The sequence below is a fragment of the Larimichthys crocea genome, chromosome XXI, assembly GCF_000972845.2.
Source record: "Larimichthys crocea isolate SSNF chromosome XXI, L_crocea_2.0, whole genome shotgun sequence".
NCBI lineage: Eukaryota > Metazoa > Chordata > Actinopteri > Sciaenidae > Larimichthys > Larimichthys crocea.
The window spans coordinates 10,452,533-10,479,134 of record NC_040031.1 but is presented as its reverse complement, the minus strand read 5'-3'; the positions used below and the strand labels follow the sequence as shown (position 1 = coordinate 10,479,134).

General features: G+C 41.7%; 1 protein-coding gene across 2 annotated transcripts; it reads left to right on the top strand.

Annotated features, from left to right (window-relative positions):
• Positions 1-276: 276 nt before the first annotated feature.
• On the top strand, positions 277-23,893 carry kiaa0513 (KIAA0513 ortholog). 2 transcript variants are annotated; one of them, XM_027272938.1, is made up of 13 exons: positions 277-390; positions 9,793-10,410; positions 11,584-11,683; positions 12,184-12,257; positions 13,277-13,347; positions 14,133-14,340; positions 14,434-14,474; positions 14,597-14,669; positions 15,614-15,691; positions 15,996-16,025; positions 19,246-19,326; positions 19,630-19,724; positions 21,159-23,893. In XM_027272938.1, the coding sequence occupies exons 2-13, from the start codon at positions 10,001-10,003 to the stop codon at positions 21,206-21,208; spliced, it is 1,311 nt and encodes a 436-aa protein (XP_027128739.1). In that variant the 5' UTR covers positions 277-390; positions 9,793-10,000; the 3' UTR covers positions 21,209-23,893. The 2 variants fall into 2 exon arrangements, with proteins under 2 accessions (XP_027128739.1, XP_027128740.1); XM_027272939.1 differs by lacking the exon at positions 15,996-16,025.
• Positions 23,894-26,602: the final 2,709 nt, after the last annotated feature.

Genomic DNA, 26,602 nt, shown 5'->3' with positions numbered 1-26,602 from the left:
ATTGTTATTATAATTGTTATTATTATTATATGTATAAATCTAGTCACCGTGCTTTTATTGTGTAGGAAACATCCGGCTGCTCGCTTGACGCTGATTGGCTCCTTCTGTGACGTCATTGGGTTCCCCCATTGTTATTATAATTGTTATTATTATTATATGTATAAATCTAGTCACCGTGCTTTTATTGTGTAGGAAACATCCGGCTGCTCGCTTGACGCTGATTGGCTCCTTCTGTGACGTCATTGGGTTCCCCCCTTCGTCGTGTTCGTGTCTCTGTCCGCGCATGCGCACTTCCTCCCTGCCCAGCTCCTCAGACTCGATCAAAAAGCTGCGACGCACGAACAGTACCGAGGAGAAACACGTTTCTGCAGCCAGCGCGGGTCGTTTCACGTACGTACAGCCGCCGCTTGTGTTGCCCTGTCATGAAATATCAATTTAAATATTCCTGACTTCATCTTCTGCGACTTGCAAACGCCATTTTTGCTGTTTATTTACATGTTTCCAGGGTTAATTCTCCTCCTCTCGTCTCATTTTGGCCTCAGTCGATTTAAACCCAGGTGTTTTGATGCGTGTTTGGCTTCACGTGCACAGAGGGGTGTCCCCCGTTTGTGTGTGTGTGTGTGTGTGTGTGTGTGTGTGTGTGTGTGTGTGTGTGTGTGTGTGTGTGCGGAATGACAGCGATTTACAGGAAACGTCAGCGTTTCTTGTGTTTATTCAGTGCTGCTTCCTATCTCAGCTGTCAAGTGCAGCCCGGTTCCGGCAAACCTGAACTCGCAGGTGTCAGACATGAAGGTGCGTGCACCTGTTTCATTCATATGTTTTACTAATTCATCCACGACGCACTGTGCGCAGAGAGTCAGCCAAACCTCATGCAGGAAGGTTGCAAAACAAGGTGACTTTGCTTGTCGACGTAGAAAAATGTCTTATTTAATAACAAACAGCACTTTTTTAAATTTATTATACATTATTTATTATATTCGGTGTGTGCACCATCCTCTGAGCTCACCGTGTTTTGTAGGAAATTGCAACTTTGGAGATTCGTGCACAAGCTGCAGTTGTTCCAAATAATAATAATAACATTATTAGAGCTATAAGTGCTGCTTTTTTATTGTACTGCTGCATGTGCCGTATTAAAGACCAGCTCCTCTTGATTTGTCTCGACTATCACGTTGGGATTTTATCACAAGTGCACGCTTGTTTATCAGCAGTCGATTATAAAATTGGCAGATTGTTTTAATGGAGGGTGCACAAACAGATAGCAGACAAATAAAGCAGTATATAATCATGACTGAACAAACAAAGCACACACAGGAGTCTGATCTGTATTAAATATGTAAATAAAATAAAAAAAATAAGAATGATTTCTAGAATAATTTAAAAATCTTCACATCATACTTTTTTTTTTTTAAAAGATTATTTTTTTGGCCTTTATTGGCCAGCTGCAGCGAGGACTAAACCCTCCACACACGGGGCGGCCGCTTAACCCACTACGCTGCCGACCGTCCCCACATCACACTTTTAAATCTACAAAGCTTCTACGACCTCTCTTTCACTTTTCTACCTGCTGGGATTGAGTATCAGTCTCTTAAGTGCATTAAAACCAAACCATATATACACACATTATATATAAATGTGGATATTTTTACAGTTTCATAGTAGATTCAGTGGATATGGTGCACATACAACTGATTTCATGTTACAGTTTTTCTCACCCGTCGAACACGATGCAGTGTTCTTAGATTTACCTCGTTCGAGATCTCTAACAGCCGTTTCCCAGTTGAGACCAACCTGACAAAATATCCAGCGCTCCGGCTCCACATGAGAAAACAGTGCTTGGTGTTATCTGTAAGTGCACATGGAGTGAGAACTTCCTCCTCCCCATGTTTTAGAACATCCGTCGCTCATTTCACGATGACTCTTGTAAGCGTTTGGTTGCTTTGTTGTGCATGTCTTTGTTTGTGTCTTTTGTCTTTGTCTCCCACTCGTGTCTTGAAAGATGGAGAGATTCTGCTTTGTCACATTGTTCGTTGTCGAAGGGAAAGCGACGACAGAGGGATGAGAGTGGGTGTCAAGAGGTGGTAATGTGGTATTTAACAGATCGTTCAGGAGTCCTTTGTGACCTCTGTTACACCTGTCCATGTGCTGGTATTGAGTATCAGCGTCCATATATGCATTTATATACACATATTTTTAGTTTAATGTAGATTTAGTGGATGATGTGCACCATACTCCATAGCATACACAGCTTTCATGTTGTCTCGCATGGTGACGGGGTGAATTTCACAGCACAGATGCCGTGTTGTTGTTGTTGTGTTTTGGATTCTGGTGAGAAGATACGTGTAAGTGCAGCCCTCTCAGCCGTGACACTGGCTAACCTCAGCTGAGATTCTGCACATAACTTATCCGCCAACAGCCACTTGTGCTTGTCACACATCAGTTATCACGCTGTGAATATGTAATAAATATATAATTCCATAAGATATCTTGTTCCATAAAACAAAATTACTGTGTTTTATAAGTGGCAGTAAATCAATGATTACTTAGCAATGTGGGTGGAATTTCAAGACTTTCAAGCTGTATTGTAAAACTTTATTACTGCTGTCAGTCATACAAAGCAAATGCCAGAGCAGTAGTTCCTACTTGTTGGTGACAGAAGCTGATAAAAAGTTATTACTGCAACCGGTTAGCGCCTGTAATCAGGTAACACACACACACAAACACTTCTTTCTGATATAGCTCTACAGAGCCAAAGCAAAAGAGACATAAATAGACACGTGTCAATACATATTTGTGCAAAAATCTTAACCTAGATCAGTGTCCAAACTATGCCATGCTTGGTCCTTGAATGAGGGATGAGGGGAATCCTGAATAGTAATATTTTAGTCAACAAGGAAACTGGAGTTTGTCAGGAAAGGAAATGTGCAGTCATATGACCGGCCAGTCTGTCAACAAACACACAAAGTGAGACAAATAGAGACAAAGAGAGTCAGTTATTAGTCAAACACCCATCACACTTTACAGAACAACAAGGGAAACACAGGGAAAATCCAAAGAGGTATTTCCACCAACTTCAGTTTCGCCTCCAAATGCACGCCAGCTCGTGGTTCTTGCCTTGTCAGACTTGGACATTTTGACTTCCTTTCACAGCAGGAATGGAAATTTTTATTTGAAGTACACATTTTTACTGTTATGACCCGTCGAAAGTCATTTTGATACATACAAATATATCATAAGCAATAAAATCACTTGGACAAAACTACAAAAATGAGACACGGGTTGTAATAAACATTTTCTTTTACCTGCAGTGTAGAGATACTTGAACTTCACTTAATTAAGCACATTTTATGCTGCTTTATACTTCTACTCAACTACATTTCAATGAAATATTGTGGTTTAACAGCCATAGCTGTTAGTTACATAGCAGATTGATGTGGTAATTATCAAATATCGATGTGGTTGACTAATCAAACATGATGCATAATTACAGAAAACCAAAGAATATATGAGGTAGTTCAAAATAGCACCATGACCAGTTACAACATTAAAATGCTGCTTACATGTCAATATATATTTTGATGATATGACACTCAGACTAAAGTTGTTTAGATCATTTTAGTACATTGTTGTTTATTTAAAGGTCCAGTCTGTCACATAAATGTGACAGAACGCCAGAAATAATCGACAATGTTTAAAAATATTGTAGCCAATTTTGCTGTGTGCCACAGGTAGTGTCTGTATGAGTGTGGTAAATTGAGATTAATGTTGTTGTTGCCATGTCACCTGCAGACCTGATCACCAAGGAAGGTAATCACAGCAGTCACGTAGCCTTCATAGGGGAGTCACAGGTGAACAGCTGGAGGGAAAAGCCACACTGTTTTTTTTTTTTAACTGCATGTAACTGACCGTAGCTTCATATTTACAAGCTCACTTCTTTTACATCATTGATTCATCCATTTAGTGCACCTGGCTTTTGTATGTGTGTTTTCATCTGCATATGAATAAAACATCCATCGCATGCTTGATTGCAGCACTACCTCTTCCCTCAAGAGGCTCATTGTTGTTGCTGGACTTCCACTCCACATAATAACTACGTTTTTATTAGTGTGCTACCATCTGAAAATAAGAATAGTTGTGTTTTTGTTACCTTTTTAAAATGAGCATTTTATACCTTAAACCACAGACTTTGTATGAAACAACAAGAGAGGGAATAAAATCACATGTTGTGGCTGAGGAAAGGAGCCTTTTTTCTTTGAACTTTCATCCCATGTATAGAAAGTGGCGAGACAAAGAACGTACTCACTGCTTATGTTTTGGTGACTGAGACGTCCCGGTAGACACAATAATGATTCTCAACAACTTGGCCCTATCAGATTACACAAGGAAGCCAGAGGATTGTGGGTCAGGGAAGTCCCTGGTTGGGTATTGGTTCACCTTCATCAGGCTGAGCTTTGTTCAGGAATGCCTGAGAGAGCACTTCGGGTAATGGACTCGTAGCCTGAGGAGAGGACTTTGAAAGCACCTTGCCCACATGCTGAATTGATATTCTATAATCTTGTAATTGGCATAGATGGAAAGATGATTAATTGCTTTGTGTTTGCCGCATGCTGCTTATAAAGGAGAGAGGGAGACAGAGATAGATTAAGTGTTGAGGCTAATGGCTTGCATCTTGCTTAACTGACTTTTTTTTTTTTTTGCAGACGAGTGTGCTCAGTAATATTTTCTGGGGGTGGGAGAGGCTCGCGGGCATGTTGCATAACAGCATGTGAATCATGCTCAAGTGCAGCACGCACTAGAGATGAGAAAGAGGGTGCAGGACGGGTCTTGTGATGTTATTGCGCTGCACAGCTGACAGCAACAAGCAGAGATCTTTTTCACCAAATCACCACAGTGTCTTCCATCGTAGATGGAAACACCTCCCTCTCCGCACATTACCTCGAGGGATAGCGCTTGTTCGGGGGGTTGCAGAAATACTGCAGCCTTTGCGATTTGAGCGAAAGAACACTGATTTGCTGAGTCCCCGATATAAATATGTGTGCATGCATTTGCTGTGGCAGTGGCAGGCCAGGAGGACAGGACACATTAATCAGGCCAAATGGCGTCACTGGCCTGCAGGTGATTGTACCACTGCCATCCATCTCCAGCAGGGAATCACGACTGACTGGGGGGGCTCTGCTGCTCGATCTGCCCAGCTCAGGCCTCCAGATAAAAGCCGTGAGGGAAAGGAGACAGGAGACATTTCACACCTCCAGTATCGCCAGTAAGACTGAAGAACAGTGCGCCATATGCTCAGTTTCTCCCTGGTGAGAGCTCACTTTGCCTCGTTAGGTTGAAAAACTTTGATTTATTTATTCAGAAGACTCAGGAAGACCTGAGAAGGAACTAGAAATGTACAACATCCCAACAAAGCGTACAAAGCTGTGGCCACACATCCAAATTAAAATATTTTACAAAGCTGCACTTGAGGTTTGTTTGTAGTTTCAGTTCCTGAAATGAGGTGCATCATACGGGAAACCAATCCTCCTTATTCAGTGTAACTATGAGGAACTTTTAACCTCTTTGGTGTCCTGTTTTGTCACACCAGACTGGTAACTTGGTATGTGGCAGGATAACTCACAGTGTTGAGTTATGAATTGAATGGCGCTGCTGTAAAGTCCTTTTTAAGTGGTTAAAGGGTAATAAGGCAGTGTAGATTTGTAGTGTTTTATTAAAGATTTATTGAGGTCATAGACTGTATAACTAAAACTTGATCGCCGTGATGCAACTCACAGGTTTCTGAAGAGCTGTTGTAAAACTCAAGTGTTTGGTGGCTCTGACTGTTACCATCTTGACAGCCCTGACTCTGTTATTTTCAGATGATACACTGATATTATATTCCATTTCTGCCATATTCTGTAAATAGAGCCCCATAAAAGTGTCACGCTGGAGCTTACAGCCCCAACTCTTCTAATCTTCTCCATCAGGATTCTGTGGGTGTGGTTGGATCAGATTTATTTGACAGTGATCAAACAACCCACGAAGTGTTATCAGAGTCTCATTCAGATGTGGCTAAATCCTTATTGGTGCATGCAACATCACCCACGTCCCACACACTTCCAACAATGGGAGAAGCACAGGCACAAGTACACAAAGCTTTCATGTTCAACAGCGCGATTGTTCTAACTTTGAAGTTACAAAGACAAAAACAAGGGCTTCATGGAATTTTTAAATAATTAAAAGGTGATCAGGAGGTTATTAAAAGTGAAAACAGAGACAGCCTGGTTTGAGGAAGAGACAAAGGCTTACAGAGTAGTGTTAATAGAATAAAAATGTACACTGCAATATTCATTTGGATTTATGTTTGGAGAAAATAACCGGGGACCTAGTATTGATTCTTGTGGGACACCTTTATTTGCTTCGAAGCCATTAACACAATCTGAATTCCCCCAGAAAGATGTGATTTGTGTCCTTTTTAAACAGAATCATCACAACCAATTAAAAGCTACTTAGTTATTAAAATATTACCATGAAAAGCTCTCAACTTATCTATAAAGTGTACAGCACGATGCTGCAGCAGTTATTTTACTCTGAGATGAAGCCGGGCTGCTGTGACTGAACGATGTTTTGTAAGTTGACTAGTAGTTATTAGACTTTACACAGATAGGATGGCTTAAATATAAAACTGAAAAAGACTATGAGAATATTTATTATATCATGTTTTTTCTTTGTTTCTTTTCCTTTTATTATTACATGATGCAAACAAAAGCTGGTGTCACCCTGGCTCTTACTCATGAAATAATACTGCATTATATAACCAGTCATCTTCAGAGCTGCAGCCCAAACACACAGAAGGCCCCAGGGATCGTAGCCTGACTTGTGTGTGTTTGGGCTGCAGCTCTGAAGATGACTGGTGTGTGTGTGCTCGTGTTGAGGCTAATACTGTTATAGCTGTGTATGTTCAATCAGAAAACCAAACAGTCCCCCATGATAGAGGAGCTAGAGCAGATTAGCCCAAGGACGGGCAGCCGTTGCTGTTTTCTCCTCAGAGCGAATGAGGTCAGGTTGAAGTGTCCTGGGAAACACTGTGTGGGAGGCAGCAGCACGATACTGTGCTGTGATGGGGTCAAATATCAGATCAGTGTCGAGTGTGGTGCCTTTTTAATTACAAAGCACTTGTACAGAGGTGTTGCTGACGGTTTGGGATTGTGAGAAATTGTTTGAACAGATCAGATAGGATGTTTAAGATTTGAGTTTCCTGTCTTGTGTGGTTTTCAATCAGTGTTCAACTTCCTGTTATTTGCACGATAAATGCTGACGAATGAATAAAAAGGAACAAGTGAGAACGCTCATCCCTAGCCTTGATAGTCATTTGAGATTTCATGCATGTGAGCAAATGTACAGGTTGAAAGCTGCACTTGGAATGATATCTATGTACAAATGATCTGTGTTATGAGCCTAAATCACAATATGGCACTTTAACAACTTGTTTACATAAACTGAGAAGCTGCAATGTCTCATTTTTGGTCAGGAATTCTGGGATGATTTCTCCCTTTTTTTTTATTCATGAACTGAAAAAAGTGACATCTACAGTAGTAGCCCTATCACTTAAGACCTCTTTCTAGCAGCAACTGAACAAGGAAACACAGCTTCCTATCAGGAAGTTGCATATCAATATCAGGCCACTAAACCTGCTCTGTCCAACACTAACATAGCTGGATGATGTAATCAGCAACTACAAGAAATACTTTAAATACACTCCCAAGAGTCCAGATGTTCCCACACTTGTTGCTTTATTAGCTGCTATATTAACTTTATATATGTTTTCTTTTTAAAACTTTTTTCATTTTTTGAGTTGCCTTCGTCCAGATCTTCTAATCACTGCCCACATCTTTGATTAAAATAGATCAATATATATTCAAATAGGTTTTGTTGTGGAAATTATCTGCTGCTGGTGAAGAATGAAATAGAGACTTATGCCGGTCGACAAGGTTTTATTTTCTTTGCAAAGAAAAGGTCAGTTCAACACACGAGCGGTCAAAGATGGAGAAAAGACCAAGAGCATGGGGACACTTAGATATTTATACCTGAGGGCCACTCCTCTCACACCTCTTTGTCTGCTGCAGGAGAAGGCCCCTCCAGGAAGTGTTTCCACACCCTTTTGTCCGTTGATTGAATTTACTGTTACATTACAAAGACAAAAGGACCTGGTATCTTACCTTAAGAAGGGGGGCGGTTGTACGTCTGTAGTGGTTGATTGAATTTACTACTACAATTGCAAAGTTGAGTCTTGGCATCACAAGTTACAAAGACAAAAGGATCTGGTATCTTGTGTTAAGGATGGGGGAGCTTGTGCGTCTCAAGTGATTAATTGAATTTACTGTTACAGTCTCATGCAGATCTTTTCATCATTATCGATCAGTCTTGCCTGATCCAACTTGTTTCGCCGAGCTTGAACTGTAAACCCTTTTATTCACCGCAAGAGTGTTCTTTGTTTATTCTGGTTCATGTTGACGTTGCATCTCAGGATGAAACTAACTTGGACCAAAACCATCCTGCTTCATCCATCCTGATTTTAGCTTATGGATTTTTCGACCAGGCCAGAAACAGGCTTCTCCGCGTCAGCATGAAGAAGACTTCGGGAACAGCAGGAAACCGTCCCCTCACACTGTGGAGAATCACCAACTGGCCGACAACTTGAATGCTTTTTACTGTAGCTCTGATAAGCCGAACAGTCACACCTCCTCACCTCCTGCATCCATCTCAGGAAGCTCAATCTGCCTCATGATCTACTGATCCAATTTTAAACAATCATTATTCAGTCTGGGTCTGAACACCCATCACCGTCTGATTTGGATCTGCCATCGCACAGGACAGGAACAGATCTGAAATCAATGGTGCCAATCTGCCCTCCATTCAGGAGTTATAAATCTCCAGAGTGAGGAAACAAGCGTGAATCATCACAGCAGATCCATCACGCCCTGGGCACACCCTGTCCTAACTTCTGCATTATAGGCTCTGCACAGAACATTGTGCACCATAACGAACAGTTTCTCAAAACAAAACTCAGCTTCTTTACATTGGTATAAGTTTTTTTCTACTGTGACATCTCAAAATGTCTGCTGCTGTCTATTTAGTCTTATTATGAGGTCATAGGGAATGCACAGGTGACACAAATAATATCATTAATCGCTGTCCTCCATGGAGCGAGCATGTGCAACAGCAGGACCTTCGATCTCCAAGAGGCTGCAGCCATTATTTATGCTCTTACGTGCACCTGTGTTTGCCGGGAAAACTGCGTAAAGACTTGATTTTTATTATGATAAAAGCAAATATCCTTCTTCCTTTGTGTGACTTCCTGTTAGGCAACGTGTTATAGCGACTGAGAGAGGAGATAAAACACTCAGAAGTGCGTTGGACAAATTGCAAACGCCTTTGAATGGTGTCAGGTCTAAGCACTTCATCCTCTGCCGAAGTGATAAATTGAAGTGAAAGTGAAATCCAAACTGTCTCCCAAACGTTAGTGAGTCAGTAAAAACTCGACTTACTAATGTGGTAAAGGCTTGTTGTGTGCTTTTGTCAAAGATTTATTTTTAGCCATGTTAGCAGACTGCAATATCAGGCAAATGTGAGATGAACTGACAACCATGTTATTCTCACGCATTCCCTTCATTTCCTCCACAGAGCTGCTGCCGTGGTTGTAGATTGTCGGTCTAGTTTACCTCTCACTGTCATTTGGGTCTGTTAGGTTGCCAAATGTATCTTAACTGAATGTAAAGGAGGAGCACGATGCTCATGTTCTCCTTCCTTTGTTCACAGATGCAGTGGGTCAGTGAGTTCACTTGATGTCAGCACCCTCAGGGGGTGGGAGGGCCTGCAAAATCAAAACCCACTAACACCAGTGATCTCAGTTGAAACCTCCGACTTTGCACCCACATCTGTGACCACCCTCATGTTCCTACAGAACACCGAATAGCTTGTTCAGAAAACGCTGTCGCAGAGCTAAAAGGAAGGGATTCTTTCCAACATGGAGGGCATAGCAGTGGACAACCTAATAGACTTCGACCTTCCTTCAGAGGCCACAACTCTTGCCGTAGATGGAGGCCAACACCAGGGCCATACAGACATTTTCTCCCCAGAGCCGCCGGCGTCTTCCATGGGAATCCACCAACAGCCCTTATTGCCAGAGCCAATGGCGCCAACCAAGCCCAGCTCTCACCACCAACACCGCCACCACCACCACCAAGAGGAAGGAGACAACGACAGCGACGCTACAGAGTCGGCAGACAGTGAGAACGACATGGACCCGCCCTCGCACATGTGGGAGCTGAGGAGGTCGTCGTCTTCGTCCGCCCACAGCGGAGAGGACAACGACGCTGAGATGGTGGAGAGGAGGCAGTTCATGAAGGCTTACGTGGAGAAGGTGTTTCATGGAAGGTAAGGCAGCTTATAGAGGCAATGCAGACTCTTCTCTGAGGGATGTTGGGGCTGTCGGGTAAAAAAGTGTTATGTGGCTGTTACTCATGGGTGCAGGGAAAGAGCAGAATGCTGGATCTTCTAAGATGGACCTGATGCTCCCCTCTAGGCTCAGCAATGTGCCTGTCAGCACACAACATTAAACAGCACAGTGCATTAAAGGGTATTTAATGCATAATCAACATTTTCTGCTGTCACTCTGCAGTTTTCGCCAGTTTTTACAATATTTTCCATCAATTCTTTTATTTATTTTTATGACACAGTGCAGTTTTTTGGATGTTTTTCCAGCATTTTTCTGTCTGAGTTGTCCTGACAGATTCTCCTGCTTTAGGCTGCGTCTGCCTCACTAATATTCAGATCAACACCGTTCCATTCTTGTCACCCAGAATGACAATAAACATTTACTCGGTCAGAGAGTTTCCCATCAGACTCACACCAGCAGAGGCCCATGGGGGTCTGACCGACACATGAATATTTGACAAGGAATCAGATGTGAGCAGGGTGAAATGTTGCTTGTGAATACCAGGCTACTGTTGGATTTAATTTCACAAGCTTTTTATGGCTTTTTTTTTTGCTGCAGGCTTGATCCTTTCTGACCTTCCTGAATACTCTATGCCGTATGTTGTTGACTGACCTCTTTGGTCAGTGGCCTACAGATAGAAAACTGACACATTGACCTCTTCTGTAATTTGGCAATCCATCTTGTCGAAAAAGAAATTAATTTCTAGCCACGAGGACTCGTCTTGTGGTGACCGAGACCCCGCTCTTAATCTTTCGTGACACGAGCCTCTTAGAAGATTCCTAATTGTCTGTTTCCATCCCAATGAAAGGGATAGATATAGTAATGGGCCACGTATACAGTATGTTGTCTACAATAAAGCTGCTGTTCACCAATGTGTGACTTTTAGTTTGTATGTCAGTATTATTGCCTGACTACTAGTCTTTTCATCAACCTGACTACTACCCTCCATGACTTTGCACCTTTTTCTTTGTATGCAATGATGCATGATTTCAGATACTGGAATTTCCTGCAGAACTTTTCCGAATAGTAAAATAAATCTGATAAATGACTGAGTAAAGAAAACCAGCTGTGTCTTTTCACAGGGTCTGTAATGAGTTTTTGTTTTTCAACAGGGAGGACTTTGACCAGGAAGAGAAGGCTCGTTTTGGAGAGCTGTGCAGTGGAGAGAACGGCAAAGGCAGGGAGTGGTTCGCCAAATACGTCAGCGCACAGGTGAATATGGGGAAATGATGAAAAGATAATTCAGAAAAATGTTTTTAAAAGTCCAGTATTCCAAATGAGGAACCAGCACAGGTCAGCTTCTGATTTATTCCAACCATTTTTAGACAGATGAGTCTAAAATGTTTATAAAATGGGTTTTTCTGTATTCACAAGTTGCTGTTAAGCTGTAAAAAAAGATCACCTCATTTCCTTGTTTAGGCTGAAATAAAGCTTTCCTTCCCCTCAAGTGTGTTTGACCTTAACATAAATGTCAAACTGGAATTTTGAGACATATAGTGATGAACGTTTTTTGGTGGGGACTGCCCCAAATTCGAGTGCAAAAAAAAAAAAAACACCCACAGGAAAAAACAAACTGAAGTATCTGAGGCAATAAGTAGTGGAGTTTATATATTTTGATTTGTGTAACTTAGTTGCAGGTTGTTGAGGTCTTGTTTTTTTATGCCAAGCTTGCCTGAATGAGCTCGTAACTCTCTGTCACACTGTCTTTACAGCGCTGCCACTCCAAATGCGTGAGTGAAGCCACCTTCTACAGACTGGTGCAGTCCTTTGCAGTTGTACTGTTTGAGTAAGTTTGTTTGAGATCAATGTACTGTTTTCTAATCCTGTTTGACTATAGAGGACATGGCTGGTGATAAGTTATTGTCAAGAAGTCCCATGAAAAGACCAAAAATTCAGATTTTTACCCTCTCTGTGGCACTCAGCTCCAACGGTTCCTACTGGTAAATAAGAACAGTTGTACATGTCCACAACTTTCAAACATCAAGCAAGTGCAGCCAGCTAATATTACTGACTAGTCCAACAACATAAAGCCCAGCTCGGCGTCTGTCTTTCAGCCTTTTATTTCACCAAGCTCTCACCAACGACTAAAAGTCAGTCCCAGATTTACTCCTATCAGGCGGCTTCTTGCTTGGTTCCTCTCTCCTTTTTGGTTCTTAACCTTCCTCCATCAGCGTCCTCTTCAGTCTCTTCGCCTCTGCCATTAGCTCTTAAAACTTCCGCCTTAAATACCAAGACTGCAGCAGCTACATTTAGCAGCAATCACATTTTCATTGCACCAAACTCAGTGAAATAGTTGGTGCTGTGTGACTTTTTGCTTTTTCTACGCATTGCTCCCGACTCGGAGCCTGATTAGTCAGTGTAGCATCAAAATGAAAGTGAAGCTGATAGTTTAAGGTAGAAAAGTCCACCTTAAACTATAAAAATCTGGTTACCAATACATACTTATGTTTTTTTAAAGGCTCAATAATTTAACAGTAATAAAACAGCTGGGCATTTTGTAGGACAGGACGAGACATTACATTTTCTAGTGGCTATTTTCATCTTAAGGATTAATACACGTTAAATGTGTTCATCTAGATTGTATACGTGGGATTAAGTTAAAATAAACTACAGCATGTCATTCAGTACAGCAGTGTGGCTCAGTGATGTGTTTTTAATAGTTAACAATGGACAATAGAGCTCCGTGGCACAGAGGAAGACGATACATCTGGCTTTGAATCAGCTCGTTCTGGGTTCGGCCTTTTCATGGGATTTATTGACAATGAGTAAAATACAGGATCATGGGATTATCTGTTGTGTTTACAGATGTTACCAGATGGATGACTACAGTCCAGCCAAAAACCTCATGACGATGTGCTTCACATACTACTACACTGGTAAGGCCTAATTCCCTCTGTACGTCGCTCTCTTTGCTGGTTTGATGTAAACACAGCCGTGGTGTTGGATTGATCAAAGATTCAGAGAGCGTTACCACCACAGGTTCGCCTCGTGGCTTCTCTTGCAAGCGGCGCCACAGACACATGCAACGACTTTGTGGGCTTGCGTTACGGTACTGTTTGTGCTTACGCAAGCAGGAAGCGTGGAGTGATCCGTGCACCAACCCCTGCTGCGCCGTACATCGTGTCAACATCTGTCTTCAGTCTTTGGCGATACATTTTTTTGTCTTTGCTTTGCATCATGGGGGGAAAACAAACTGCAACGAACATATGTGACTCAGAGGATGAGCAACTGTGCATGATTACAGGTCTTTGTCCTGCAAGGCTAGAAGTCTGTGAACTGAAGGATCCGTCTGAAGGACTAATTATTGTTTTCACTTCCAGCTGCAGCTGGTTAGATGAAACTAATTGGTCCATCAAATTTCAGACAGGCCTTTTTTTTTTGTTTTTTTTTTAAAATGCCACATGGTGACTCACAATGTGAACACCTGTGAGATTAACCTTGCCTCAGACGCTAAACAACAAGGTGATGTCTGTCAGCTGTACAGTTTGTACTCTGTGCACGCTTTATCAGCCTGACCTATCTGTACAATACACCACAGGGACGTCGCGTTAAAAAGGCAAACTGTTCTTAAAACAAATCTGCCTCGTGGGGTTTCGAAACAACACATTATTTTATTGATCTACAGATAGAGGTCATCATTTTGAACTCTGCTCTCGTTCAGGGAAGTCCCCGCCGTCCCCGTCAGAGCTGCTGGATCGTGGTGGTCCTCCACCTGGTCTGGACTCGTACCTGAACAAGGCCAACTCCTGGCTGACCGGGAAGAAGGATGCCGCTGAGCGCCTCCTTAAAAACACATCCAAGACTGACGTCAAAGGCTTCTTCGGAGGCTTAGAGAGCAAGCTGAGGAGCTCAATGACTCTCAAGACTGAGTGAGCAAATGCATCTCCCTCTTTGAGTTCTCATTATGAACACAGTAATTCACAGTTTTCATTCCTTTTTCTCTCCTGCGTTCTCGTTTCCAGGGATGGGGAAAACCCGGGTGAGACAAAGCCCATATCACCAGGTATCGTGCTGCATCACAGTGCAAAATACTCCTGCTCCACTGCTTCGTTAGTTTTCATAAAATATGATTCAGACAATAATTGAACCGTGCCAGTGCTTGTCATGTTTTCTCTTCCACCTCAGTGTCTGATGCTCCAGAGGAGAAGAAAACAGAGAAGGTGTACCTGTACACACACCTGAAGCAGCAACCCATCTGGTGAGTCGAGGAAACTCTTAACCAGAAGCTCATTATGGGGTCATTATAGCTCTTAAACATTTTACGGTCCATCAAGACGGGCTGCAGAAACCAAGGAGTCATTTTGGTAAAAGATATCAAAATGCACTTTATATCAGGGATAATCCATTATGAGGAATTAATGGAAAACGGGGAGGTCAGCACGTCAGACAGTTATCTCTGTGCAGTCCATTAATTCCTGATTCTTGACACTGCGAAGGGTATTATCGCACTTATACCATGGTCACTTGCCAAGGAAGAAAAATGCAGACCATTCGTTTATATTTTCTCCTTCATAACACCAACTGTAAGCCCGATATCTCTGTTTGGTAATGTCATAAGAGAAGTTGAGTGTGCATGAGCGCTGAAAAATATTTGGTAATGGTCTCAGAAGTCAGCTGAGGCTCGGTTTTCACATGTTGGTAGTGGAGCAGTTTGAGATGTGGGATTATTTTTGTAACATTATCAATTGTTAATTTCTAAATAAATCCTTTAAGTCTACATTCTTCTCTCTTCGTGACTGCAGTGGGTTTTTGCAAGAGGATTGAGTTAGGTTTATCGATTAGAGTCAAGTTGCACTTGGGTCCTTTGGTAGATGGCCACTACACCAACTAATACCTGAAACAATCATTACCTAACTAACTGACTCATTTTGCAGTGTGTACCATAAGGACTAGATATCCAGTCACGTCATAGTCTCCAAATCTAAATTAAGATTCCCTCGCGACGACCTGTTAGGTCTAAAACGTTTGTAGTTTCCTCTTCGACGGGCAGACATCACGGCTGAATATTTCCACGTCCACACTCAGACACGGAGCAACATTAGCATTCAGAGTCGTGTTTCTGTCGATCTGATGAATGTGAAAAAGTGAAACCTTTTAGTTCAGAGAACTTTTTTATCAAACCTCATCCGTTCTCTCTGTCAGGCACACACTCAGGTTTTGGAATGCTGCATTTTTCGACGCCGTCCATTGTGAGAGGAAGAAAAGATCGCCGACCACAAGGTGAGTCTGGAGACGGATAGACGAGACCACGATATATTACAGCAAGTCGACAAAGTGTAGTATATTTTAAAACTTACGTGAGCTGTGTGTGTGTGTTCCTGTGTCACTGTGTCTGTCTGATATAACTATCAAAGTTGACTTGAATCTCACAGTGCTGTTCAGTTTGCTTCAGCCTTAAACAATACTGCTGATAATCTCCTGATGCCCCACATCTTCTCTTCTCTTCTCTTCTCTTCTCGTTGTTCTTCTTCTTTCTGCATGTTGACTTTAACCCTTTGTCTCCTTGTGCCTTGCTGCTGTGCAGGGGGACGCAGGATGAAGAGAAAGACGAGAGGTCTGTCCTTCTATTTGTCTGCAGCCCTAAAATAAAACCATTTTTTAAAAAAATAACTGAGAGGTAGAGCGAAAACGAATCGAGGTGCAGACACTTGGCAGATCTCTGATGCTGTCATGGAGGTCGAGGGAGGCAGTTGTTTCGAAATAAAAGCTAAATTGGAGGTGACAGAGAGAGACCTGTTTCTGTTCGGTGATGTTTTCTGACAAGGTACATGCATAGACGTTTTCTTTTTGTGGTCACACAAGTAGCTCTTTGGGACTGAGTAAACTGGACCTTTATGTCAGGACATCCCACAAAAATGCTGGAACAAATAGATAAATAGCTGTGGGTGTGTGGAAGGGGCCCATAGAGGATGCCAGGGTCCAGAATTTTGTCATACACCCCTGCTTGTGCCCGTAAATAAATGAAAACATGTAAAACAGGGGAAGAATTGTAGCATTTTGAGGACTAATTGTAGTAAAACCCCGGCCTCTCTCTCTCTTTAGAGAGGTAGAAAAAGCACATGGAGTTTTTTAGAGAGCCGACAGATGATTACGGAGGGCAGCTCGATGTTCAGCCCTGTGGTAGCGGATGAGGCTCAAGGTGTGGGAGTCGCCCCGGGTTTAATTTGCAGTTTGTGAGATGCGATCTACTGAACAGTGATAGGATTGTCTCTAATGGTAAATCCCCCAGACCGCACAACAAGAGTCGAGTGCAGAGAGTGTGTTGTGTATAAATTAAAAGATGTAATCGGCTTAATCACAGCAGGGGCGGTAATGTCCACATCACTAGAATTACAAATTAAAGTGGTTTACTTGTAATTATAATTGGATTACCGTGTTTGAATAATTGCTGTTTTAGCCTGTTTCCAGTCCTTCACAGTGTTCCTGTGCGCTTCTGTCGGCATGTTCTTGTGGCTGTCTAACAGGCAGATGTGATTCACCTTGGTATTGTGTCACGCGGCTGTTGAAATGATTTTTGGTGCCTATCCTTGACGAGTAAAAGCATCACACCCTTTGTTAATATCCTGAATGTGTAAACCTTGTATAATGTCTGGGATGGTATTTATATGTGGAGCAGGAGACAGAGGCAGCAGATCAAACGCTGCAGTTTGAAGGCGTTCTCTGCCTCTTCACAGCTCGACGCATGTTCGCACCACTCCGCCTCCTTTGCATGTTTTTTTTTCTCTCCGTCCATCTGCATGTTTCTCTCTCTCTTCTTTTTTTTTTAACCATATTTTCACGCTTCTACATTTCCACTGTGGGCTGATCGCAGGAATATGCTGTGCATACCATAAATATTCAAATCCACTGCATTTTTGGTCAATTTTAAAGTTACTTACAAAATATACTGACGTTTTCATGAAGGGATCCCTTTTGTATCACTCGGTAAGGGACATGTTTTATGTATATTTCATATTACATTCAATATGTAACTTTAAGAGAGCAGAATAACTGATAAACTGTATAATTAACCCAAATAGTAAACGCATTAACTGTGGGAAGTTTGTGTCGAACGAGTGATTTGGATGAATCTTTATTATTTCCTGTTAAACTTTTTATTTTCTGTCTGTATTCTGTATTTTTTTAAACTGTAACAATCATACAATTACAAATCTAGTGTTTTCTCTCATTGTTTTATGAGCTCTTTATTGTTATTTAAAATTTTTCTAATGCAGAACGAGGCTGTTTAGCTCTGTGAATACAGCTTGTGTTTAGGTGCCTTTATCCTGTGAGGGTTTCTTTTAAGTTTATAGAATTAATAATAATCTAAATTCAACCTAGCCCTACTTAATCTTTAAAACTCAGCTTCCTGTTGCTCGAGCTCAGTAGATACAAGCAAGCATCATCCTGGACATCAGCCAAGAGTATCATACATAAGACTGAACGCTGGAAAATAAGTTACAATTATATTTAAAATAATGTTTCCGTGTTTTATTTGGTTCATCAACAAACACCACAAAGCAACAATCAGTCCACAGGACGTTACAGGCAACTAAAAAAAATGTGGGTAGTCTAATCTTTTTAAGTTCAGCTTTAATCTGCTCGCAAAAGTGGTTAAAAAAATGCTTCAATGTATATGAATCTTCAAGACGATATGTGTACCGTTTAGGTTCACAGCACTTGAGCTAAAAACTAAAAGCTTTAGATCTGGATGAGATAAAATAAAGTGAAATAACCGTTGGCATGCACCAAACATCACAGGATGAGGATAGATAGTCTGGATGAAGTCAGAAAACTTTATGGGTCCATTTAAAGGCAATCCCAAGATTTCTTTCAAAATAAATAAAATCTGTTGGAAAATAGTTGCTGAAAACACTTTAAACAATACATAACTAAAATGTGGAGTTAGAGGTTCAAACATTTTTTCACCAGTTTTCAGTTTGAGGATTTTTGTGGGCGGTCCTTAAAGGGTGGCTCGATGACACGCTGAGGCCACCCTGAGCTAGAGAGATAGAGATGAATTCATCTCGGCTCAGAGTGTTTCAAAGTTAGTCACGTCTTTTTCTGAACTCATCTGACATGTTGACTGCTCCCACGAGTGGGCGTGGAGAGTACTGCTCATTTTTACCTGATTTTGACACCTGATTTCATAAATTTGTTGATGTTTTTAATCATTCAGATTTGGCCGGGTGGTTAATAACACTTTCTTCTTTTGGTCTGACAAACTCAGAACACATATTTATTCTCACTTCACACAGACTTTAAGGTTTTGATATAAATCCCACCTTCAGTTAGAACACATCGTACCTGTCCACAGTGATATATGATCGTATACAGCACAACAACATCCTCTCCTCGCCCAGTTTATTTGACCAACCTCATGTATATTTGTGTATATCGGCTTTCCATCTGATGATTCTTTGTGAATGAATCATTTGCTGTTTGGATGCTTTTGCTGATGGCTTTTAAATGTGCCTTTTGATATTGTTTTATGTGTTTTTATATCATTGTTTTTATATTGGAGTCTCTTGTTTTGCATCCGGTTACACGGTGAGCAGCTACAGGGATGGATGTCATGCTGGATTATAAAGATTTTTGTTTGTTTGTTTTGTTTAAACCTCAAAAATTTGCCAAACTAGTAAAAAGTTCAAGAAAGCAGAGCTGTCTGTAGCATTGCTGCAAAGAAGTCGGCCTGGCATTTTTTTGACACCCACCCCTGGCCTGTTTTTTTGTGTAGAGAAGCTGAAGGTCAAAAGGAGAATTAAAGCCTGACTCCAACTGTTTCTGTGCTGCAGGGAGAAGTGGTGTCATATGACCCAGGAGGAGAGGGACGACAGCTCCAAAATCGATGAGAACATCGCCTTCGGCCAACTGGGGTGAGGGAGCTATAAACTTTATTTATATAGCACCTTTTTCTAACACGGAATGCAGCTCCAAGATAAACCAATCAACGACACAGGTATTAGAACAAGAGAGAGGAGTGATAAAAGAGATCAAATCAGCCATAAAAGTAAAATATTAGTAATAAAAACAAGTTAATAATGATAAAGCATATGTTGAGATGACATCAGCATTAATACAGCTGTCCTTGTAAAGGTGAATCTTGGAATATATACATTGACTATGAAGCTAGAAGTCTATAAATACTAAATACTGAGTTTGGTGTTATGTATTTTCAGGACATTCACCCATAACATGCTGGCATTTGGGCTCAGCAAGAAGCTCTGCAACGACTTCCTGAAGAAGCAGGCGGTCATTGGGAACCTGAACGAAGGTAAAACACCAGAACAGTCTCTGCTCTCAGCCTGTTTACTTTATTTTAACTCACAACCACAAGCTCCCTGCTATAGAAAAGGGAAATAATGCCGATACGGTAGACGTGTCGATGACGCCTCCTACTGGCAGAAGAAGTCAAATTTGCTGCAACCTGAAAACGTTTGCCATCTGCATCTTGGATACTTGGTGCATTCTTGGCACTTTCAACAGCAGCAGTAGATCAGGGGTGTCCAAACTGTTCCACAAAGGGCCGGTGTGGCTGCAGGTTTTCCTTCCAACCAAACAGCAGCACACCAGACTTGACTCATTTAATCAACTGGTCTCAGTCTTCAGAGAGTTGATTGGTCAAACTGTGTGCTCTTGGTTGGTTGGAACAAAAACCTGCAGCCACACTGGCCCTTTGTGGAACAGTTTGGACATGCCTGCAGTAGATAAAAACGTAAAAGATAAATGACACTTTGATACCCAGAGAGGTCTCCGAAGAACACTCATTCAATCATCCTGGCTGATTTCTAGCAGTGAGCAGACAGGGAAAAGTCTGAAGTTGGTGAGTGTAGTTGGCATTAATTAATTAATGTAAGATTTGTTTGTTTTTGATCTGGTGCCCACAGTTTCTTTGGTAAATATGGATTGGAAATCTGATCAAAAAATTTGTGATTCAGCAACTTTGTCAAACATCAAGCAAGTGCAACGACACAAGACATAGCAGCCAGCTCATATTACTTACTAGTCCAGTGTTTCTCTCAATCCTGGTCCTCGGAGATCACTGCCCTGCATGTTTTAGAGGTTTCCTGCTCCACCACACCTGATTCAAATGAGTGGCTCGTTATCAGGCCACTGCAGAGCTTGATGACGAGCTGATCATTTGAATCAGGTGTGGTGGAGCAGGAAACATCTAAAACAGGCAGGGCAGTGTTTCCAGAGGACCAGGATTGAGAAACACTGGACTAGTCCAACAGTTAGTAGCTCGGCGTCTGTCCTCCTGACCTTCTCAAAGCTCTCGCTGGCGACTAAAAGCCAATCCTGAGATGCTTCTCTTTGGATGTCTGAAGAGGCTGCTGAACCCGGTTACATTGCATTACTTTCCCGGCTCCGGTTCTAGCACAACACCAGCACCATTCTCTTTTACCCCCCCCTACCCCAGCGTTGCTAACAGCAGCTATAGTTTACCATAAGATTTGGTATTTATCTAGACCTCTTACCTGGATGTGTATAGAGCCTTGTTAATGTCATGTTCAACTTTAAAGGTGATGATATGTCAACCAGTTCGTCCCTGTGCTGGTTTAATTAAGGTGTTGTTGACAAGTTGGCACCTCATTCTGAGATCTGATCTCAGTGCATACCGATAGAAATCGCTTGTTAATTCCAGGTGAAAATGCAGCTTCAAAAATTATGTAATAATAATCTGTGTCTGTGTTTTACCTGTTTGCAGAACAGTACAAGTTGCTGACTGACCACATAGAGAAAATGGCGGCAGAGTGAGGTCGGCGACAGTGGTCCTGCGTTTCAAAGTCTGACAGCAAACACACACACACACACACACACACACACACACACACACACACATCAGCGGTTTCTTTTCAACTCAGTGTGACAGTGACCGACTCTCTCTGTTTGACTGTTGTTGCATCTGTGTGGTACAAAAACATGAACCCGCTGTACTGAACTGTGCCATACTGTAGCAAACCCTGTTTTCCCGGTCGTGCTCCTATATCAGCAATAATACGACATCATCAGCTGGTGCAGACTTCCCTAACAGCCGTGTTTGTGACCTGCTTTACAAAAAGACTACAAGTATCAAGTGAAACCATCCAGTATATAACCTAAACAGCCTCAGTGTGGTGTCCAACTCTCTGGATTGATACATTATATTATCCTCTGTGCTGGTTTACTCTGTGTTTCCTTGCCAACCATATTTATTACATGTTAGTGTAACATCATCATCATCATCAAGTATCGTCCTACATACAGTTCAAAACAACCCTGGGTGTGTTAGTACGTGGCGATAATAGTTCATAGCTTAAATCTGCTTCTGTTCAGGTGACGTCAGGTCACCGCAAAGTTAAATTAATTACCCAGTACTCTCTAACGCTCGTCTGTGCTTTCTGAAATACAAACAAATACAGCTTTATCATATGAAACACATCATTTATTCACTGGTATAGAAACAATATCCCAACATGATTCCTCCTCCTTCTTCAAGAAAGGTTCAACATTTTTGAGAAACGCATTTCATTGCAGAGAGTTGCAGAGACAAGGTGACAACACCACTCTAACGTCTGTTTAGGACTGTGTGTATATATATATATACAGTCTATGATGCTGAATATGAATCTTGTTTAACTCTGGCCAAGAATTAAAGCAGACAAGTCTTCCTTTTAAGTAGTAGTTTAGAATTTTTCCTATTTTGCCACTTTTATAGTGGTATTAATTTATTAATTTTTAATAATTTTTTTAAAAATCTAAACTTTATTACACCCTTCGGAACATTAGAGACTCCTCATCCGTCCAAAGTGCCTTCCATAGAAGTTAATATCTTCTGAAGCTACCTTTCGATTGCCCGACCAAACACTAAAGATTTCTCTGTGCATGCGTATATAACTCATTGTGTTGTTATCCGTGTTTTCAGTGATTGGACCTACTCTAAGTAACAAATTTCCATTTGTTTGAGCTGTAACATCAACAGTATAGCAAAAGATGTCGCCTGGATGAAAGACCATACACACTCTCTTTCTTATCCTGCTGCATGCACATCGATCTGTAGAGCTATATAGCATGTGGCAAATGTCGAACGACTGACTGAACTGTGAAGTGACATTCCCTAATTGTATTACTTCATCCTACCACTGAGGGGTAGCATCGTGTCTTCATTCAAAGCACTTGTCAATGAGAGTTTTCTGAATCCCAAAAGACCCTTACTTGATGTTTCCGGGATATATCAGCGTGTCCTTTTTAAATAATGAAATATGGAGATCTATATTTGATGGCAGGTTGTTTTAATCTGTTGTGTCGACGAAGCCATTTTTGTAAATACTGTACATGTTTCTCTGTGTGTTGTGAGAATTGATCACGTGCTGCTGTTTGTGAACTCCGGGTCTTCAACTGTAGATGTAGAAACATTAGATGTGATCGTGCATCGTGACCACAGTTTCCATGAAGAACATAAACGTACTTGTGACCCTGAAGTGACCCCCCCCCCTACACTTCCACACCTCTGTTTTTGACGTGCACATTCAAAGTATTTGCAGATAGTGTTGTGCAATAATCTCATGTAATGTAACTGTAAATCATGAAGTATAATCATACATATACATATATAGGAAGCGTTGCCAGATCCTCTGTTGACTTTACACTGTTTTCAAGTTAACTAGCTGTTGATTCTCAAAGTGTCCCTTTGCATGTGCTCTCAGTTCGTCTCTAAAACCTTTGAAACGTTCGTAGACGACGGTCGAACGGCTGAACACCGTTGATTGTGTTTCTCCTGTTGTGACCTTTGTACACCCTTGAGCATGAGCCACTACATTTAATCTCAACATCTCTCCACCCACACTACGCATCCTCCGCCGATATAATGTTACATTGATGCCTCTTATATTTCGCTCTGTCTCCACATCGAACATATCTGTTGTGAAACGATGGCGGCAGATTGTCTTTTATTTTTTTTCTTCTTCATGTAAAGTATCAACCAAGTAAAATTTAACGATGGAGTACATTCTGTTTTTTGTGGGATTGCCCTGTTGATTAACTCAAAGAGAACGGGCTGGAACATTCAAGCATACACGGCAATGAGTAATAGCAGCTAATCAGGATTACTCAAAGTAAGGGCAAGTAAAGCATTGCTTGTATTTATTATTAGATGAACACTGACTCCAGTCTCCAAGCACTCTGTCTGTGGGCAGACAAAAAAAGGTCATGAGAATCGTCTGAACTTACAAAACTCAAGATAAACTGAGACTACCTATCGTGCGTACGTTATCATTACTACAAAGCTGACGGATAAAACCTGGAGGAACCTTCAACACGACAGTCCCCGTGTTTATGTGTTGTATGTCGAACAGAGACCATTTTATTGTGCTGTGCTTCCTTTTTTTTCACTTTGCTTGGACATGTTGTTCATAATGTTGATTCAAATTGCTGGTACTGTAATAAATGTATTTTTCGATGTGACTGTTTTGTGAACTCTTCTTGGATCGCGCAGAAAGATTACGACCGATTATATTTCAATCTGGAGCTTTTTTTTCCCCTCCTTCCCTTTTTTTAAAAATTACATTTCTTCCTCGACGGATAAGACTCTGAAGCTCAAAAAGAAAAGAGGTAATGTAACATGTAATACTACTATAACAGTAATTATAAAGCAATGAAACTTTATTGATCTTAGAGTTTGTATATGTCTGTGTCAATAAGAGCCGGGTGTTGATTGGGACCTCGTGTAGCAGCACAATGTGCTGGAGTGTTCCAGTGTTTGAGGTTCTGTCCGAGCTGCCTGCGCTCTGCCGTTTCCAGCTCTGTGTATAAATAAACAGCAGTCACGCTGGCTGCGCTCTGATTGGACACCATGTAATGAGCTGTGAAAGGCCAGTCAGCAGTGTCACACCATGAACACCCCTTCTCCATCTAATTAATACCAGACCTCAACACACTTGACACACAGTCATGCAACATGCTAGTCACCTTTTCTCTCTATACATGTGGCCCCCACGTTGGAGAGTAAATATTTTATGATGTGCACTTTAATTCGTGTCTGGACGTCGAGAGATGTTGTCATTCTTAAAGAGGAACTCATGAAATCAAATAAAGTTAAATTAAGTTTCTGTCACAGGTTTGTAAAAATACCACTTGTATAAACGTTGAAGGTGCTGGTCAGTGCTGCAAGGTCCTCTCCTGTATGTTACAATCAAAGACGGTATAAAACATAGACGCCATGTCTGTGACGTGGATCGTTGGTGGAGCTGAGGTAGGCTGAATAAATCCTGGGTGCTCAAACAAGCCACCCACCTGTCAACTTGTCAAGAACGGAGAAATTAGCTATAGAGTTAAGCCATTTCTATACTTAAAGGTCCAGTGTGTAAGATTTACGAGGATCTATTGGCAGGAATTAAATATAATATTCATTACTATGTTTTCATTAGTGTATAATCACCTGAAAATATGAATCGTTCGTGGTTTTAAAACAAGCTCTTTATATCTACAGAGAGAGCAGGTCCTCTTTCGTGGAGTCTGCCATTTTTTCTACAGTAGCCCAGAGCAGACAAACCAAACACTGATCTAGATATGGCCTTTTTGCTTTTTATGTGAACTTCGCAGCCAGAGTTTTTCCTACATGCGGTAAGAAGAGGACGAGGCGTGCAACTTCACTGCTAGGTAGGGATAGGGATCGAGAACCGGTTCTCAACAAGAACCGGTTCTCGACGTGGTCACTCGTGTGTTTTAATTCCATGGAATCGTTTGGCAGTTTATCTAACGATTCTCTTGTCGATTCCAGAAAGCACGAATCACGTCACGTAACTTCCGCAAGAAGTTACGCACGCCCGATTCCAGCAAGCATGACTAATTACGCCATGTAACTTACGCAAGTTTGGCACGTGCAGTGCAATCAGTAGTAAACAATGGCACCCACTCGGTTCAAACGCTCCAAAGTTTGGCTGCGTTTTACCAAAAAAAGACGCCAACAGGGCGACTTGCAATCATTGCAAAGTGGAGATAACAGCGTCGGGAGGGAACACGATGAACATATAGAAACATTTGCGCACACAACATGCAATATTTCTAAATGAATGTCGCACTTCGGACTGGAGATGAATCTCAACCGAGCAGCAGCCAGGCTATGAGCACCTCTGCAGTTACTACGGAAGGTAGTTACACATCGTTACTATTATCCAGGCTGTGCGCCTCTTTTGACCTCGCTGTTGGTTTTGTAAGGTCGTGATACTTCTAACTAAACAAAGTTGATGCTGATCAAACTGTTTGTTCTCCATTTTTCCCCAAATGAGAATCGATAAGAGAATCGATAATGGAATCGGAATCGTAAAAATCTTATCAATTCCCATCCCTACCACTAGGTGCCACTAAATCTTACACACCGGACCTTTAAAACCACTTCTGTCTCGTCAAAGCATTTATTCATGATATTCTGTATTTCATATATTTCATATTGCTCTGTACATTTTGATTATATCTCGTTCAATGCCCCTTCTGTGAAGGGATACTTTCTTTGTTATCCATCCATTTTCTGTAACCGCTTCTCCTTATCACGGTCGCAGGGAGCTGGAGTCAATCCCGAGAGAGGCGGTGTAAACCCGGGACAAGTCCCCAGTTCATCACGGGCCTGACACAAAGAGACAACCAACCATTCACACTCACACACACACAGTTAACCTGCATGTCGGAGGAAGCCGGAGTACCTGGAGCTGCCCCAGCCAGGGTTCACCACCGATAAGTGACATCACTCCTGTATTTTGAGGCAGTGACTCAGCTGAGAGCACACACACACACACATAAAACACACACACAATAGATTTTACAGTAGACACGCTGACAAGCTAACAACCCTCAGTACATACAAACATAACCGTGATGCATTGACAGTCACGCTGACAATAACACGCTCGGCAAACATGTTGAACTTGTAGGAGAGCAGCTGTGCAGTATTAATCTTAAACTGTTTTGTTTGAGTTTAAGTGCTCAAATTAGATGTGTGTGTGTGTTTGCATACGTGTGTAAGTGAGTACACAAACTCTATTGCAACACAATTGCTTTAGACATTTGTGTGTGTGTGTGTGTGTGTGTGTGTGTGGCAGTGGCCCTGAAGTGAAGCCTGTGATGCAGCTCCACTTCCTCCTGGATTAAGTGTTAAAGTCAGGGTGGTCCCAGTCTGGG